This window comes from Engystomops pustulosus, chromosome 9, assembly GCF_040894005.1.
Source record: "Engystomops pustulosus chromosome 9, aEngPut4.maternal, whole genome shotgun sequence".
Classification (NCBI taxonomy): Eukaryota; Metazoa; Chordata; class Amphibia; order Anura; family Leptodactylidae; genus Engystomops; species Engystomops pustulosus.
Window position 1 is genome coordinate 85,949,877 of NC_092419.1, and position 19,499 is coordinate 85,969,375.

The 19,499-nt window shown below is 43.8% G+C and overlaps 2 protein-coding genes across 6 annotated transcripts in view; one reads left to right on the forward strand and one right to left on the reverse strand.

Moving 5' to 3' along the window:
• The window catches only part of RPS4X (ribosomal protein S4 X-linked), a 501,937-nt gene that overhangs the window by 481,770 nt on the left and 668 nt on the right, over positions 1–19,499 (forward strand). For 3 of the 5 annotated variants that reach the window (XM_072124252.1, XM_072124255.1, XM_072124253.1), the window contains exons 2-6: positions 14,526–14,604; positions 14,809–14,989; positions 15,869–15,966; positions 17,476–17,647; positions 18,012–18,169. In XM_072124252.1, coding sequence (XP_071980353.1) covers positions 14,526–14,604; positions 14,809–14,989; positions 15,869–15,966; positions 17,476–17,647; positions 18,012–18,169 — 688 coding nt within the window. Of the gene's footprint in view, positions 1–13,758; positions 13,868–13,933; positions 13,953–14,525; positions 14,605–14,808; positions 14,990–15,868; positions 15,967–17,475; positions 17,648–18,011; positions 18,170–19,499 lie in introns of those variants that run through there. The other 2 variants (XM_072124251.1, XM_072124254.1) reach the window with 2 other exon arrangements.
• BMP15 (bone morphogenetic protein 15) lies at positions 8,172–11,933 on the reverse strand. The gene is made up of 2 exons (XM_072123884.1): positions 11,319–11,933; positions 8,172–9,183 (listed from the first exon to the last, which is right to left on the reverse strand). Exons 1-2 carry the CDS (start codon positions 11,623–11,625, stop codon positions 8,375–8,377), a joined length of 1,116 nt encoding a protein of 371 aa, XP_071979985.1. The 5' UTR covers positions 11,626–11,933; the 3' UTR covers positions 8,172–8,374.

The window sequence follows — 19,499 nt, forward strand, 5'->3', positions numbered from 1 at the left end:
TAGGGTACAGCTACTCACCTTGCTGTATATAGGGCTACAGATCCTGACTGTGCTGTATATAGGATACAGCTCCTCACTGTGCAGTATATAGGGCTACAGCTCCTCACTGTGCTGTATATAGGGCTACAGCTACTCCCTGTGCTGTATATAGGGCCACAGCTACTCCCTGTGCTGTATATAGGACTACAGCTACTCACTGTGCAGTATCATACCTCCCAACTTTTGTGGAGGAGAAAGAGGGACAAAATGGCGGCGCGCGATTTTTTTACCCAGAGAAGCCACACCCTAGCCACGCCCCCTAACCACACCCCCTGGCCACGCCACTGCTCATACCTCCAACGCATCCACTGGCACCAATGTATATTTATGTATATAATTGGGGGGCATATTCCACTCCCCCTAGACAACGAGCATGTCCCCCCCTAGACAACGAGCATGTCTCCCCTAGACAACGAGCATGTCCCCCCCTAGACAACGAGCATGTCCCCCCACCTAGACAACGAGCATGCCCCCCCCTAGACAACGAGCATGTACCCCCACCTAGACAACGAGCATGCCCCCCCCCCCTAGACAACGAGCATGTCCTCCCCTGTGGCTGTGTGCCCTTTTTTGTGTGTTTGTGTTATTTTTGTCTTCCAGGACCGTGCCTGCTGTGGACTGCTTCGGATTCGAAGGATTACATCGATGACCGACATTTCTAACAAATAAAATGGTCAACGAGGGTGTGTCTGCGTTTTTTGTCCAATAAAATTTTCTGAAAACGGTGTGATTATTTATTTTTTTTGCGACACTCTTCATAGTTTGCCGTAGTAGTGGTGCCGGCTAGGTGACGGTGCTCATTACTAAGGGCTGGCCTTAGTGTTTGCCTTAATTTTTTTGGCAAATTCACACTAACGCCCATACCATTACCCCGGTACCCACCGCCACCAGGGGTGCCGGGAAGAGCCGGGTACAAACCAGTACCTGACCGTCTATAGATGGTCAGGTAGTGGGGCGGCTGCAGGCTGATTTGAAAAATAGGGGGAGCCCCATGCCGTTTTTTCTTCAAATTTTTGACAAAAATATGCGTGGGGTTCCCCCTTTAAAGGGGGCTCCCAGGCGGTTTCCCCCATTTTTACAAAAAAAAACAGCATGGGGTGCCCCCTATTGTTCAAATCAGCCTGATACAAAAAAGCAGCAGCAGCCTGCCGTTACTGAGCTGGGATAGACCACTGTTAGGGGGCTATTCCAGCGCAACAATAACAGTCTGCAGCCGCCCCACTACCTGACCATCTATAGACGGTCAGGTACTGGTTTGTACCCGGCTCTTCCCGGCACCCCTGGTGGCGGTGGGTACCGGGGTAATGGTATGGGCGTTAGTGTGAATTTGCCTAAAAAATTAAGGCAAACACTAAGGCCAGCCCTTAGTAATGAGCACCGTCACCTAGCCGGCACCACTACTACGGCAAACTATGAAGAGTGTCGCAAAAAAAAAATAATCACACCGTTTTCAGAAAATTTTATTGAACAAAAAACGCAGACACACCCTCGTTGACCATTTTATTTGTTAGAAATGTCGGTCATCGACGTAATCCTTCAAATCCGAAGCAGTCCACAGCAGGCACGGTCCTGGAAGACAAAAATAAAAAAAACCTACACACAAAAAAGGGCACGCAGCCACAGGGGAGGACATGCTCGTTGTCTAGGGGTCGGGGGTAGACATGCTCGTTGTCTAGGGGGGGGGGGATGCTCGTTGTCTAGGGGAGGACATGCTCGTTGTCTAGGGGTCGGGGGGAGACATGCTCGTTGTCTAGGGGGGGGGGGAATGCTCGTTGTCTGGGGGGGGTAAATGCTCGTTGTCTAGGGGTCAGGGGGAGACATGTTCGTTGTCTAGGGGGGGGAAAATGCTCGTTGACTAGGGGGGGGAAATGCTCGTTGTCTAGGGGGGGGACATGCTCGTTGTCGCAGTAAAGGGGAGGGGTCCTATGGAGCGCAGTAAAGGGGAGTAGTCCTATGGAGCGCAGTAAAGGGGAGGGGTCCTATGGAGGGCGCAGTAAAGGGGAGGGGTCCTACGGAGCGCGCAGTGAAAGCCATAAAAAACATATTTGATATTTTCCTTCCCGCTTCCCAGTACAGGTCCTGGAATATTTAATACTGTCACTAGGAAGTATAATTTGTCACGCAGAAACAGGCCTCACACAGCTCTGTACATGGAAAAATAAAAAAGTTATTGATTTTTGAAAGTGGGGAGTGAAATATGGAAACGCAAAAATTAAAAGGGGCCAAGTCCTTATAGGGGTTTTCCTGCAAATACAAATTAGTTCCTATCCACAGGATTGGGCCTAAGTTGCTGATCAGTGGGGTCTCAGTGATGAGATCCCCACAGATCATGAAAACGAGGGATCCTACATACCTCCATCGGACCCCTCGTCGCTCCGTCAGAGTAATGGAGCAGACGGCCGTGTATGACCATTCTGCTCCATTACTGTCATAGAGCGATGACATGTACCTTATGTGGACCCCAACAGACCCCTCGTTTTCATGATATGTGGGGGTCACATCACTGAAACCCCCACACATCAGCAGGTTAAGCCCTGTCCTATGGATAGGGCCTAACTTGTATTTGTGGGAAAACCCCTTTAACCCCTTAACGCTCTGCGCCGTAGCTCTACGGCGCAGAGGTATAAGGAGTGTATGAAGAGGGCTCACGGGCTGAGTCCTCTTCATACAAGGTGGGGGGTTTTGCATATTGCAGCAAACCCCCAACGCTAATAACCGCGGTCGGTCATTGTCGCCGGCAAAGTCTTTTTTACGATCGCCGTGCCCCCGAACGTCATCAGGGGGGCAGCGATCGTTTGCCGTGGTAGCCTCGGGTCTTCGTTTGACACGAGGCTACATGGCTTCTGCAGATTCGTTACAATGAGCCAGAAGTATTGCAGTATATGGTAGAAGCGATCTGACCATCTAGGGTTAATGTACCCTAGATGGTCTAAGAAATAGTGGGAAAAAAAAAAGAAAAAACAAGAAAAAAAAGTTTAAAAAATGTATAAAATATTAAAAATTCTAATCACCCCCCTTTCCCTAGAACTGATATAAAACATAATAAACAGTAAAAATCACAAACATATTAGGTATCGCCGCGTCCCAAAATGCCCGATCTATCAAAATATAAAAACGGTTACGGGCGGCGGTGACCTCCGAGGCGGGAAATGGCGCCCAAATGTCCGAAATGCGACTTTTACACCTTTTGACATCACATAAAAAATGAAATCACAAATGATCAAAATGTCGCACAGACCTCAAAATGGTAGCAATGAAAACGTCGGCTCATTTCGCAAAAAATGACACCTCATAAAGCTCCGTGCACCAAAGTATGAAAAAGTAATTAGCGTCAAAAGATGGCAAAATTTTTTTATTTTTTTTTTGTACACATTTGTTTAATTTTTGAAAATGTATTAAAACACAATAAAACCTGGATAAATTTGGTATCACAGCGATCGCACCGAACCAAAGAATAAAGCTGAGGTGTTATTTTGAGTGCACAGTCAAAGTCGAAAAAACTGAGCCCACAAGAACGTGATGCACGTGCGTTTTTTTTTTAAATTTTTCCACATTTGGAATTTTTTTTCAGCTTCGCAGTACATGGCATATTAAAATAAATAACATTACGGGAAAGTAAAATTTGTTACGCACAAAATAAGCCCTCACACAGGTCTGTACACGTAAAAATTAAAAAGTTATGGATTTTTGAAGTTGGAGAGCAAGAAATGAGAGGGAAAACCCTGCGTCCTTAAGGGGTTAAGGGATTAAGTATATGGTACAATAAAAACAGAATAGAAGGGCACTGGGGGGATTAGGGATGGGGGCAGGGGGTCTATGGAGGAAAGTGAAGTGTTTAACCCTTCAGCTGCTGCCTGCAGTCACTGTAGAGTACCTGTTATCACACTGCAGCAGCTGCACACACTCGGCTCTGCTTCATCAGACAAACTTCAGTGAGGAGCAGGAGGAGGTGGGGGCAGGGAGCTATTGATGTAGCAGGGCTGGAGAGCTCCTGCCTGCACAGAGGCTGATCCCCTGGGGCTGCTGTGCAGGGGCAGTGCAGAGAATATGACACTCTGCACTGCTCCATCCATCCATCCATGTGCCTGCATCCTGTGCCGAGTGGCAGCCTGAGGACAGGGAGGGCTCTGCCTCCCAGGGGAGGGGATGGGGGAGGTGCCGGCTCTGCAGCAGACAGCCCGGGAGCTGGAGAGGAGGAGGACGCTGCACCCCGCCCCCTGGCTTCTCTGTATCCTGAGCAGGACGGAGGCGGGACAAGACGGAAAAATCCGTGACACCCCAGAAATAACCGGGACTTTCACTTAACGGTCCGTGCAGGCGGGACAAGGGTTAAAAAACGGGACTGTCCCGCCCAAAACGGGACGGTTGGGAGGTATGCAGTATATAGGGCCACAGCTACTCACCGTGCTGTATACAAGGTACAGCTATTCACCATGGGCATACATTCTTGTGCATGCAGCCCAAACATGTACAGTTTTTTAAAATTTTTCTTACAGCAAAAACCCATTTATTTCTTGTTACAATATTTTACAATACAACTTTTTATTCCTCAGTCAAAAGAGCATTATTATTGCTTGTGCAAAATAACAATGTTTTAATTGGTTCAATTTTGGAGTAGATCCCCTAAAATGACTTTTTATAAAAAAATTTGGGGAAGTAGTGAGCACTAAAATTTCAATTTTGGCATAGTTTTCTGTCTTTTCACAGTACATGGACAATAACATAATATTCTCTTAACCAAGGTCATTTCAAAGTCAGCAATATTTAGTTTTTTATTTACCTGTCCCTACCCTGTCCCATAGAAACAAGATAGTTGTCTTTGGATATGACCACTGCTGCTGGAGTGATTGCACAAAAACCAAGTGGGAGTGGTTTTAGCTAAGGATGACTATCTTGTTTTTAAGGGACAACATGGCTACATTTATGGGAAATTAACTTCACACAGGTAATTTTTTTTATTAAAATGCAATTGATGTAATGTATATATATGGCAGATGAATTACATTAAATGTGAATGCCCAGATGGGAATACCCCTCTAAGAGTAGCTAGAAGCTCTCTCTATGACCCTGATAACTTGGTGTCGTGGCATCATTCTTCCTTAAACCCCCACCGCTGCTAATGAGTAAGGGTTACAGTGTGTGTGTATGTATATATATATAATTAAAAATAAATATAAGCATGTATGTTGTATGCATGTATGAAAGGGCCCAATGTTGACTGCAGAGCCAGGATGGGGGTAGCATCTAATTCAAGTTCTCCGCAGCCTTAAGATGACTCTGGTTATTACAGTATATACTCTGCAGTTATTTCAGTAGACACTTCAAAGGTTAATGCATTCAGCAATAAAAGATGACCATCCATCTCTACATATGCATTAAGTATATTTCCAAAGGGTAGAACATTACTGTGAGTCACGTTGCTATAAGTAGCTTAAAGTAATAAAAAATCCATAATCCAAAAGACATGGAAGGAAAGGCAATGAACTCCGGTGGGTATTAATGTTACTTCTAGAGCCTGGTTACCAGCCTACACTATGCAAAGTATCCTATTAGTATCCTCTATGCAAAAAACACTGAAGTATTGTGGTGCTCCACAAAGGTGGAAATAGACACAAACCCTTTGACGCTTTTTAAAATGTGTTATAACACTTATTGCAGTTTTTGGTAGATTGAGGTATACATCAAAAGGCTCATTTATTAAAAGTATTAGATAAACCATCATACAATGTACTTCGCCAAATATATCATATTGTCTGATCTGTGAAGAAATGCCATCCATGTATGTATCTAGGGAATAGTAGTAAAAATTTGTATACAGTTTGGGGTTCTGTTTGGGGTCAAAGTGGTAATTTAGAATAATTTTCACAGCATTTAACCATTGTATAGTAATGTCGTATATAGGCAGGAGTGCACCAGCCATCAGGCAAGTTGAGCCTCTTGCCTCAGACAGCACCATCTAATTGGGGGGCAGCACCAGGTACACAGTCACCTGCTACAAAGCAGGAACTCCCACTTAAAAATTGTTTCTCTTCATACTTGAAGTCACCATCAATGTCACCACTGCATGGTGAACCCTCTTACTAAAAAGAAATAAATAATAACCTGATATATTACTACTGGATGGGGCAGAGGGGGCATCTTTCTTTATCTGGTCTTAGGCAGCAGTGAGTTTAGGGCCACCCCTGTACGTAGGACCAATTGTTATCACCAAATAGGAGGTTTTATAGGCAGTGTTAGGTGACCCTATAGGAGGCATTATTCTGTATTTTTGTGTGATGCCACAGCACGCCTGATGCCAAATGTCTCTTCTATTGAAATGGGGGAAAACCAATGTAATCTAGAACACACACAAAAAAGATAATATAATATGGTATTTGCAGGTCAGCATCATATGCTCCATTTCAGATCTGAATCTGTGGGGCACATTTACTTGCGCCAGTTTTCTGTCATACTTTGCATGTACGTTAAGGTGCAAACTGCTAGAGATGTGTAAAACAGTTTTAGTTGACCATAGAAACCAATCAGAGCTCACCTTTCATTTTATAAACAGCTGTGGGAAAATGAAAGCAGAGCTCTGATTGGTTGCCATTGGCAGCTTGCACTGTTTTAGTAAAATGTGGGCCTATTATTAGTGCCGTATATCTCCTTACAAACGCAATGCCCGTCTTTAGTTCTTAGTACAGTGCTGGCTAACCTATGGCACTGGTGCCAGAGGTGGCACTCAGAGACCTTTCTGTGGGCACTCAGGCCATCACCAGAGATGACTTCAAGTATCTTCCTGCAGTCCCAGACAGCCCAGGACTTGCTGTGCACAGAGCTATTTTAAAGTGACAGCTCTACCTGGGACTATTTTCTGCTTTATTGGTGTCCTCAGGGGCTGGTATCAATGAAAGCTGTGACAGAGAAGGGAGTATAAATCACAAATTACATTTCTGTGTTGGCAGTTTGCGATAAATAAGTGGGTCTTTGTTGTAGTTTGGGCACTCGGCCTCTAAAAGGTTTACCATCACTGTCTTAGTATATAGTCCACAATGAAAGAACTCATCTCATGTTTTGTTTAATTGTTGAGATGTATTCATGGCAATTTAATGCACCTTAACCCCTTAAAAGTCTTTTCCATTTTTTTTGTGCTTCCACTTTTCGCTCCCCAATTTCAAAAACTCTGAACTATATTTTTCTGTTTAGAGAGTCATATAACGCTTTGTTATCTGCAGGAAAATTGTACTTCATTAAGATGCTGTTTAAGTTTTCATGCTGTATACTTAATATTGGCAAAAATACGCTTCTATCATATTTATATTGGATTTATTACGTTTTAGTAGATTATAATTTTTTTTTCTGTACGAAACTAAAGATTTACGTGAACTTGTATGCTTACAAGTTTTCATTGTCACCACTTTTGGGGGTATTTTCTGTTCAGCACGGGGCATAATCGTTCTGATTTTTGATGGCTCAGACATTTTGGGTAGTGGCAATATAAATTTAAAAAAAAAAATACATGTTCTTATTTATCAGTTCTAAGGAAAGTGGGTGATTTGAACTTAATTTATTTATTTTATTGTTGGATCCCTGAGGTACTTGAACCTTAGGAGGTCTGATCAATCCAACCATATACTACATTATTGTAGTAGACGGGGATTTTACTACTGACACATGTTTATGCTCCTTTATACAAACTTGAAAAACCAAAATAAAAACTGATAATTCTGTGAATTCAAGTCTTTACAGTGCTCAGCCCACAAAATATTACCATAGTACACCTATACATAGTTTGCTTAAGAAGGAGAGAAAAGGATTCACAGAGAAGACCCACTGAGCTCTGAATTTGCAGTTGCACAAACAGCTACAGAAAAGAATACAGAACTTCCTATATACATCTCACAACCAAACTTATTTCTAATAAGTGCGCCAGTAGATGTCTAAAATAATCTACATGTTAAAAAAATATATATATTGACAGTATCTCTACACCGGTATGATAAGGTGGGGCATATTTATCAAGTGTAAAGCACAGCAGGCTTGACACATTTAGCTACCGGATCACTGGAAGTTACATGATATTTCATGCTGGGTAGCCGAAAATATTTTGGAGGGTTCTACTTCTCTTTAAGCCATTAAAATCTGTACATAGATTTACAAAAAAGTGAAAAAACATTTTATTTTCAGTTTGGGGTGGGAGAAGAATAAAGTTACACAATCATAGAAAAAGACCTGCTCATAAGTCTAGAAACTTGTCTCATTAAATAACACACATATTTACACACATCTTTTCAAGTAGGTTAATAAAGTGGTCTTATAAAGTGCTTGATTTTCTTTGCTGACAGTCCCTGTTCTTCTACCGACAGGTGCAAGATTCTGCTATCATATTTTCATATTCTTTATAAAGGATATTTCCTCCAGGCTCAATCATAAGGACACTGATCGGACCATAGGAGTAAGGGACACAGGAAGGGCGTGGGACACTTCCGTCGACCACCTGATTGATAAAGTTCTGAATAATGGCATGGTTGGGTGAATTATACCCTGCATGTAACAGCCTGGGGCAGTCTCCCTTGCAGTAGCCGGGGTTGTACCTGTGTGGTGCAATGATCCAGTGATCCCATCCTAGTTGATGAAAACTGACCCAGAATGGACGTAAAGAACAATGATTTTTGAGTTGTTCACTTTGGTTGGACAATTTTGGAAGCTTAATTCCAAAAGTCCCCACTTGACGTGGCTTCCTCCTCAATACACGTGGCTCAGGCTTTTCTGAAATCGACGTTAAAATCTTCTCGGTGGAGCGGTTATGGAACTTGGGGTTAAAGTGGAGGAGTAAAAAAGGGATGTGGGAAGCAGACACAGCCAGCGACCTTGTGTTGCGATTCCCAACGCTCCGGCATAGGAGTTGGACATGTAGACTTCGGTTTGCATCATCCAGTAGGGATCTGATGTGTGAAGTGATATCGGTCTCAGCCCACACCCAGATTCCAGGTGGGACTCTTGTCTTGGTGAAGAGTCCGGCACTTGGCAGAAGATCCACCTTACATAGGTAGTAGCCGTCTCCTAAAAACATAGTCCGGGGATACATCACTATCGCCTTCATCAGCTCCTCTGTTTTTATGTTCTGTAGGATAAATTTAAGATTTTGTATCCTCCATTTCTTTTCTGCAACAAATAAAATCTTATTAATTATGGGCATTTGGAGCCTTTACAATTGTATACAATGAAACCGTATTATATAACAATTTTTTGCAGTCAGATGAACCAATAGGACTACAAATCAGCAGAGTTCAACGTGGCTATACACAGTCCACACATTAAAAACTGGTAGTCTCCAGTCATGTCTCATAAAGACAATCTTTTCAAACAAATATCTTTGTATTATCTATTAGTATTAGTAAACTTACTAATGCCAAATCATCAAATACCTTTGCCTAAGGCTGCATTCACAAGTTGTGTTTGTTTACATATTGTAAACCCAATTAAATTGTACTTATACTGCGTAAACATTTATGATTGCACTGTGTTTACATTTAAAAAAAACATTACGTTACCATGGCATTAATGGAAATATATTTGTAAACGCATAATAAATAAATATGCGGCTCTGTACTGCTGTTTGCTCAATATTTTTTCAATTGAATGTAGAGCACCCCACCCCCCTTCATCTGGCTGTGTGAAAATGCATGTGATTGGAAATCGGTACCCCTTACTTTGCACGTAAATGATACCAAATATTTGGTGCTAGGCGTTCAGTGGAAACATATTTGCGAACAGGCCAAGCCTCTACCCATAGCGTCTGAAATATAGTTTTAACATGCAATTTGAAACACAACATGTGAATACAGCCATATGGTCAGGGGAGCCGCTACATCAGATTTGAGCCTGGTATTTATGACATATCCAGTGAATGAAGTGAATACTCCTTATGGCCCTGTTCACATCTGTGTTAGGATTTTACATTATAAACGTATGATTTGTTTTTTTTAAATATAACTGATGCCAAACAAAGTAAAGTGTCAGTTAAATAAAATGATACTCTCTGTTTAACACTTTACTTTCCATTTATTTCAATTATTGGTTATTCTTCCTTTTTTAGTTTTCTGTAATTTAACCCATTCACGCTCTGTGACAGATATATCCGCCGCAGAGCTATGAAGGGTGTATGAGGAGGGCTCAAGGGCTGAGCCCTCTTTATACAGAGATGGGCTTTGCTGCATATTGCAGCAAAGACTCATCCCTAACACCCACGGTTGGTGCTACCCGATTGTGGGTGTTAACCTCTTGTATGCACTTGTAGGTACTTAAAACATGGCGGCTCATGGGGCCGCCATCTTTCTCGAGATCGTCGCTCCCCCTAACGTCATTGGGGGGGGGGGAGGGGGGCGATCAGTTGCCATGACAGACCAGAGGCTGCATGGTTTCTGAAGATTTATTACAATGAGCCAGTGGCTCATAGTATTGAATCCAATGTATAAACGCCATATACTGCAATACAGTAGTATTGCCATATATGGTAGGAACAATCAGACCATCAAGTAGTTAGTTTAAAATAGTGAAAAATTTTTTTTTTAAAAAAGTTGAAAAAAAAAAATGTTAAAAAATGTATAAAATATTCAAAATTCAAATCACCTCCCTTTGCCTAGAACGGATATAAAATATAATAAACAGTAAAAATCAAACACATTAGGTATCGCCGTGTTCCAAAATGCCCGATCAAAATATAAAAAATGGTTATGGCCGTTGGTGACCTCCATTATGGAAAATGGTGCCCAAAATGCGTCTGAAATGCGACTTTTACACCATTTTACATGACAAAAAAATGAAATAAAAAGTGCCCAAAATGTCGCACAGTCCTCAAAATAGTAGTAATGAAAAAGTCGTCTCATTTCGCAAAAAATGACACATCACACAGCTCCGTACACCGAAAAGTGAAAGTCTTAAAAACTGAGCCCACAAGAACGTGGCACACACGCGGTTCTTTATCAATTTTTCCACATTTGGAACTTTTTTCCCCCCTGCTTCCCAGTACACGACATAAATTAATAAATAGCACAGAAAAGTAAAATTTGTTACGCACAAATTAAGCCCTCAAAAAAAAGCGATGGCTATAAAATGCTGGAAAACGGACGGACTGAATTGCAACGTATCCATTTTTTTTTTTTAAACAGATCTGTTAAAGGTATTCATTACAAAAAACGGATACTTTGATATAAATGGATCATAAACCAGAAGCAAAGCAAAAACAAGTGTCAATGAGGCCGTATTCAACATTATCGTCTATACCCTGCGGCTCTCACCCGAAATAAAAGGTGCTTGACTGACAGGCCTTACAAGTCTCACTGCGGCTCCAGCAGGTCTACTCGCTTTGGGTCTTCCTTCTCCATCTGCGGACCTCTTGTAGAGCCCCAGCATAAAGCGGAGGTGCTGCAGGCTCAGATCATGTTTTGCTGCCCCACGAGGCTTCAAGGGTCCGTGGTCCATCAGTGTCCGAATCAGTGGCAGAGAATGAGACCTCATGATTGCACCGATCCCATTCATCCCTGTAACAGGGGGGCACACAACAAGTAGCCAGAGGAGCAGCAGGCTCTGAAGTGCGGCCATCATTGCTGAGGTCTATCATGTGGAAGCCTCATGGAGGAGAGTAGAGAGAGCAGGTCTTTGCAGGATCATGAAAAGGAGGAAAGACTCTGGGTGGCAGCATCAACATTTTCTCACCCAGGTGCAACCATCACTTAAAATGGGAGGAGTATAAAGTAGTTCCTGTCCCTATATATTAGGTATAGACTTATGGACGTGTTAATTTGGGGGAACACCTCTGAAGACACAACCAAGACCCTCTAATGCATTGCGTGGTTATAGCAGGGCAGGGAGGGAGGTCACCTTGTCCAGTCTTATATAGAATCAGCCTGCTTTCTGATGAGGACATGGAGTCAACCTCCCACTTAACCCATTCAGCTCCACCTATTAAACCCATTGGTGAGCCTGGCTTTTCATGAGTTAGGCCCAGTTCACACCTGTGTTTTGGGCTTTCCGTTCACATGGTCGAGTTTGAATGGCATTTTAAAATGTAATTCAAACACTACACGTAAATGCATCGCAGGCCGCGTTCCCATGTGACGTTTTTGTCATGTTTTAAAATGCATCCAAAACGCAAGGGAAAGAACGCCAGAACGCATATGCGTTACCAATAAAATGTCCTATTTTTTCTGTTGTTATTAATGAAATGTGCAACTGAATTTGCGAAATAAAAGTAAATCTGTGGTATTTTTTGTCATGTATTTAAATGCATCCAAAATGCAAGTGGGAGGCGGTTTAACCAAAACACATATGCACAGGGGGAGGTCCCTGGAAACGCATATGCATTTGGGCCGAGGAGCGCCCCCTGTGCACTGTACGTGTGACTGCGACCAAAGAGCTTGTCAAAATGAACTGTGTGAGTGCAGCCACAGCACTGGCAATGCACCGGGAGACCTGGTTCTTCATTATTGCATCTGTGTTTCCGTGGCAGCCGCCATCCTGCATTGTTTACATGAAAAACACCGGGTGTTGGTCACCGAATGCATCCTTCCCTGGACATGTGCATTGCTTTTCTAAATGCAATGAAAACTGACCATGTGAATGCAGCCTGAGGGCGGAATCGCAAATGGCGGTTTTTGAATGCATCAAAAACGCCAGTAGGAGGGGGTTAGGCCAAATCCCCACCCACTTGTGTTTTGGATGTGTTTAGAAATGCGACAAAAACGGCATGTGGGAATTAGCCCTCAGGGCGCGTTCACACGTTCCGCTATAGTCGCGTTCATAACGCGCCGCTGTGGGCGTGGCTCCCGGGAAACGCATGCGATTAATAACCCGATCGCATGCGTTTCTCTGGAAGGGCATATGCGATCGCCCCAAACTCTGCCCCCTGTGCACTAGCGTCGCGTTATGAACGCGGCGCTAGCGGAACGTGTGAACGCGCCCTCAGGGCGCATTCACACAGGCCGCGGTCACACGTACCACTAGGCATCCGTTCATAACGCGATGCTAGCGCACATAGGGAGGTATTCGGCCCGAACCTGCATGCGTTTCTCTGGAAACGCATGTGCGTTCGGGCCGAGCACCGCCCCCTGTGTGCTAGCGTCGCGTTATGAACGGGTTGCCTAGTGGTACGTGTGACATTGCATTTTGAAACACTTTACAACATTTGAGGAGAGGTGATTTGCCTAATTACATTACTGTTTACATTTGTAAACATTACGTTTTGTAAATTCAAATGGTAACAGTAATGTAATTAGGCAAATTACCGTTACTCAGCTGTTGTAATGCGTTTCAAAACACAACATATGAACGCAGTCTCAGTGTGCATTCACATGTGCAGTTTTTCAGTTCCAGTTTTTGATGTCCAGGAATGAAGTGGAAACAGAGGAGGAGCTTCTGTCAATGATATATGCTCACCAATTACGATCCAAACATGCATTTTCTGAAAAACTGAACATGTGAACGCAGCTTTGGGGTCTCAGGGTTGATTGCAGATATTTTTTCTGTATGGAGTTTATTAAATCAAATCCAGAAGTCGCTAAACCTGATACATGGTTTATATTCATTGTTTGGGTTAAAATTATGCAATCACCAACACTATCTAAAGAACCGCACGCTGTGTGAAACTAGCCCGAGTTTCCATGTATCTCACTATACAGGAGGAGGATAAGAAATCGTATAAAACGCAGTTCCGCGCCGGCCCAGCAGGTGTCACCCTGTCCGTCAGTGCACACGGAAGTATTGTCCCTACGCGCTCGCCGTCGGTGGCAGCAGGTTATCCCGCCAGCCCCGGAAGAAGGAGGTCCTTTCCTTTGCAGACGCAGCCATGGTGAGACTCGTTCTCCGCTATCTCACACTCTCTATCCAGCCCCATCCTCTGTCCTGCCCGCGCCCCCCGCTCTGATTCCGCCATGGTAATGTCGTATCAGCCGCAGCCCCCTGTCCCCGTCCTCTATTGGCGAAGAAATCGTTTCCTAAAAGCCTAAAACACTTGATACAGAGAGAGGCCGCCATGACTGTATAGCCGTGTGTCATGGCCGCTCTGTGTGTATGGGCCGGGAGCAGAGCGCTCCTGTACACACAGTGCGGTACCGCCGCCGCTCTGGATAGTGTGCCCTATGTAGTAATGCAAATATGTGCTGTGCATTGCTTATAGCTGGTCCAGTCATAAGTCACCCCTGCAGGGCACTGGGGAGGGTGCTGGCAGGGTGAGTGCTGGTTGGGGAGGCTGTGGTGGGTGCAGGGGAGGGTTCTGGCATACTAGGCACTGGGGAGGCTGTGGTGGGTGCTGGTTGGGGAGGCTGTGGTGGGTGCTGGTTGGGGAGGCTGTGGTGGGTGCTGGTTGGGGAGGCTGTGGTGGGTGCTGGTTGGGGAGGCTGTGGTGGGTGCTGGTTGGGGAGGCTGTGGTGGGCGCTGGGGAGGGTGCTGGTTGGGGAGGCTGTGGTGGGCATTGTATATTGTCACTTACATGACTTTCCCTTCCTCTAGGCTCGCGGACCGAAGAAGCATCTGAAGCGCGTGGCGGCCCCCAAGCACTGGATGCTGGACAAGCTGACTGGTGTCTTTGTGAGTATCTGATGGGGCTCAGGTTGGGTGGGGGGTAACTTGGTCTCTTTCCTCTGTCTGTGAGTAGATGCCTTGGCACTGCCACTGTATACCTAGGTAGGTTGTGATGTGGAAGGTGGTGGCCTCTACAATCACTTGTCACCTGTGTGTTGAGGTCCGGCTGCTGTCACTGTGTATCTGATGACTTGTATCCTTGATCTCCAGGCACCACGTCCATCCACTGGTCCCCACAAGCTTAGGGAGTGCTTGCCCCTCATCATCTTCCTGAGGAACAGGCTGAAGTACGCTCTGACTGGAGATGAGGTGAAGAAGATTTGTATGCAGCGGTTCATCAAGATTGATGGCAAGGTCCGCACAGACATTACATACCCTACCGGATTCATGGGTGAGTGATGGGTTATTCCCCTCTACACCGGGCAATATATTGGGTACCAGTACTGGGCTGGTGTCATGTTGCGATCTGCATTGCTTGTGTTCCTGAACTGGGTCCTGAGTTAATTGACAAACTTTCTGGGTTTAAGAAATGGCGCAATTACTTACCTCTGTATCTTTTGCCTCTGTGGTATGACCCATCAGAATCGGGAGACCTGTAGGCAGCCAGTGACCTCTATCGTATAAGGCTAGGAGACTTGATTTGGACAGTACATGTTACTTAAGAAGTGTTATACTACAGGTTGTCCACTTGTTGTTGCTGTATTTTAAGGAATGTGGGAAACGGTTGAGTTTGGTCCAAACTTTCATTACTTTGCCAGGTATAATGACCCTCAACTCAGAACTGATGTTCTACCTTCATATCTCCTGTAGTAGGAACAAATGTAACTATATAAAGCCTATACACAATTTATATTAGTAAATGAACCTTACAACTACCAAGTTAATTTAGACACCCAGAAACTACTGACTGCTATTGGGTTCAAGGGTGCAGGCAGTAATGAGCGCATGGTCCCCTAATCTGCTGGAAGCCAGCAGGACATCACAGGAAGTCTTGAGCCCTCCTGCCCTGGGGTCATGTGACCAGCATCTCCAATGGACTGCAGAGAATGTTTACTAGGTTAAGTACAATACTGGTTATTAGTACTTGGCCTAGAAAACTTCTGAATTGGTGGCTAACCCCTTTTAACATTGTCAACTTGGGACATGGACTAAGGAGAAGGACTTGAATGAGTATTCTCAATATGCTGTGGCTTCTCTTGCAGAACCTCTGCCACAATAATGCAAACTGGCAACATGTCTTACCATTATTCCAACCTTTCTTGTTTTACAGATGTCATCAGCATTGAGAAAACCGGTGAGCACTTCCGTCTGGTATATGACACCAAGGGTAGATTTGCAGTGCACAGGATCACAGCTGAAGAAGCGAAGGTAAAGATCTCTCCTAACTGGAGGTCGCTATAGCAATGCAAGCGGAAAGTGAGAAATAAGACAAAGGGTGGAAATCTGGAATAATGGAATTACTGATTTCTCCATTGACAGTTCTGCTTGGTTGTGGAGGCTTGCGTGTGTTGTATTTTAACTATGGTTCTTATCCACCTCTTCATAGCACCACAAAGTTATGTACCGTTAAGATTGGATTATTGATGCCTCTCCTGAGATGTGGGGGATTATGTGCACATACTGTGTTAAGGAGATTGGAGCATACAGATAATTTGGGTTTTAACAGTGCAGGGATATTGCTCTGCTATAGATTTCTTAGAAATAATTTTTACATTATTAGGCTTTGAAGTTGTATAATACCAGTTATATTTGCATACTACAATATATTAAATTACATTTGTCTTTTTAAAAGTAACATTCTTTTCTGGGCGTTTGTGGCATTTTTACACTGTTTTTGATATTTAAAAAAAAAGCATCTGTTTTGTTTCTGGTGTTTTCAAATGGGTTTTGTGATTTGTCTTGGTGGTTTCTTCATTGCGTTTTCGAAGGTTTGTATTTGGTTGCGTTTGTTTGCATTTTGGAATGCGGGGAAGAAGAAATCCAACCAAGAACCAAAAAAAACAAGCCACTGAGTTTTTTTTTTACAAATTCCCAGAGAAACAGGAGTATTCAATTAAAGGCCGGCGACAAACGCGTTTGTTGCTGCTTTTTTTTTTTTTTTTTTTTTTTTTTTTTTTTTTTTGATCCTTAAAGCATCATATTTGCATATTGGCCTTTTCAATGGGTTTTAAGTGTTTTAACTAAGCGTTTTCACCCATGCATGGTTTTGGTTTTTTGTTTGATACGTATCACCGATCAAAGCATTGCATATTGATCAAGCAACCGGACATCTAACAAAAAGCATGGATATTTTTTCCCAATTTGTTCAAACTCCACCAAATCAGCCCTTATCTCACTGGCCTCAAAGTTTCTGTATGGCAGAATTTGAGGAACCCCTGCCAGCTGTATAATACAGCTGATGCCCTCCTTATGGACTGGTGGTCTCGTGTCCCAACTCGCCTTTTAGCTAGTCCCTCTGTCATTTAATACAAAAAAAACCTTTTATACTTGTTCTAGAGCTCCCTGCTCATTTGCACTTTTACTGCGCCCAGGCTTTGTTGTTCATGCACCATGGATACAGCACTTTGCAATGAGCTGGGACGTACTGTGCAGGCTTCATTGAATTACGTTGCAGGGAGCCCCAGAGACGGGTCTGATGCACCTCATCGGACCCATCTGCTGGAAAGTATAAAGGTAGGGGTTGTGTGTGTGTGTGTGTGTGTGTGTGTGTTTTTTTTTTTTTTTTTTTTTTTCCCCCCCATAAGGATGGCCGTTACAGGGGGCATTGCTCAGCCAGACCCCCTAGAATCCCTTAGGTTCTGCAGTTTGCATGTAGCAATTGGAGATTGTTGTGTATGAACAGTCGATAGTTATTTATCAGACCTTTACCCTTTACAGTACAAGCTGTGCAAGGTGAGGAAGACCTGGGTAGGAACAAAAGGAATCCCTCACTTGGTGACCCACGATGCCCGCACCATCCGTTATCCTGACCCCCTCATTAAGGTCAATGACACTGTCCAGATTGACCTGCAAACTGGCAAGATTACAGAGTTCATCAAGTTCGATACTGGTACGTATGAGGCACCGACAACAGAAACCTATTTTAAATTAATTTAATCTGTTTAATGTCATATTCCGCTACCTGTATAATCGATCTGTAGGATTCGCAACTGGTCCCCCTACCCATCAGCTGCTTGAAGTGTTTGCATCTGTCTGAGCTCAGCTATAGGTGGGGGGTGACCTGCATGCTACCTCAACTTATTCCCAGGCTCAGGTTACTTACTACATCTTCATTGCTCTATAGATGACATATTTTTAACTGTATTCTATCAGTGGCGAGGGAAGTAAAAACATTGGAGGGGGGGTAGCAGTGCTTTAAGTCCCTGGTGGAAAAATTTTATTGTATAGTAAGTTTAGTTACTGCTCTGTTACAGGTAACCTCTGCATGGTAACTGGAGGTGCTAACTTGGGTCGAGTTGGTGTCATCACCAACAGAGAGAAGCATCCAGGTTCTTTTGATGTGGTTCACGTAAAGGATGCCAATGGAAACAGCTTCGCCACCAGGCTGTCCAACATTTTCGTCATTGGCAAAGTAAGTAAAATGGATGTTTTCACATGTGTGATGAAATGTACACCTGAAGGTCAGCAGTCTAATGTGCAGAAGGGGTGGTGGTAAAAGTTGAATTATGAATCAAAGATGCAAATTACAGCCATGCAGACCACTGCTAAACTTTTGTTTCCTCTCATGCAATTCCTACATGATCTCATTTTTTTCCCCTCATGTCCCCAGACATTAATCATCATATCCCCCCAGTTTTTATAAAATTTCAGCCATTTATTTTTAAAAATATAGTTTTACCTGGCTCCATTCCAGCATGTTTCCTGTGTCCCCGAGTAAAAGATTTCCTCGCCTTCATGACTCACATTGCATTTAAAACCAAAAAAAAATTCCCTCTTCCAGTACTCGCTGACTGCAGCAAGCGAAAGAAACGATTGCGCAGTCAGCAGCTTCTTCTGCACAGCGTAAATGGTATGGAGATGCGTAGACCTTATCCAGTGCATTGGGTCCTGCAAGCGACTCACTATGGCGCAGATGGCGGAGTCCACCGGACCGTCTGCACTGCTCTGTTCTGTTGTGCAGAAGAAGGCGCTGTCTGCGCGATCATGAGTTCCTTTGCTGCAGTCAGTACTGGAAAAGCAGGAGGGAGGCTTTTTTGTTGTTTTAAATGCAATGTGATAAGCATTTCACGGAGGGTGAGGGAGACTACTGCCTGCTCAAACCATGCCCCTGGGACACAGCAAACGTACTGGTAAAAGTTTGATCTGGCATTTATCACTAAAAAGATTAATTTAAACATTTTATTAAAACTGTTGGGGGACATGATAAATGAAGATCTGTGAGGACATGTCAAATTTGAAAAACCAGTTTACTTCAATTACTGTTACTTTATTCTCTCTGGAGACTGCACATGCAAGGTCTAATAAATACAAATGTGATATTTGGGCATCCTCTAGGCGCTCAGCTACCCTAAAAGCAAAAGTTCCTGACTAATACTTGCCTCTTCCTTGCAACCCCAGAGATGCAGTGTTTGTATAGCACTTGCAGCAAGAACTGGGCAAGATTCATTTGGTGATCATCAAATGATTACAGCCAGACTTGTCTATAGGAATTAAACCGGTTTAGAGGTTTTTCCAAGAAGAAAGTTAGGCTTGCTGTTTGGTGGGGGTCTCGGTGATGGGGCTCCCACAGATCACGACAATGGGAGTCAGATGTATCCCCATAGCACCACCAAGATGGCCAGAGCATCTGGTCGCGCATGCGTGGGCTGCCCCATTCATCTCTATGGGATGCAGCATTCTGCAATCAGTTAGCTCCATTGAGATGAAAGGAACAGCCCGGCCACGCACGATCAGCTGCTCCA

Coding starts and splice junctions, on each gene's coding strand:
- BMP15 (XM_072123884.1), bottom strand. CDS start 11,625: ATGATGGCCGCACTTCAGAGCCTGCTGCTCCTCTGGCTACTTGTTGTG. Junction 9,184..11,318: donor TCAAGCACCTTTTATTTCGG/GTGAGAGCCGCA, acceptor TATTTGTTGCAG/AAAAGAAATGGAGGATACAA.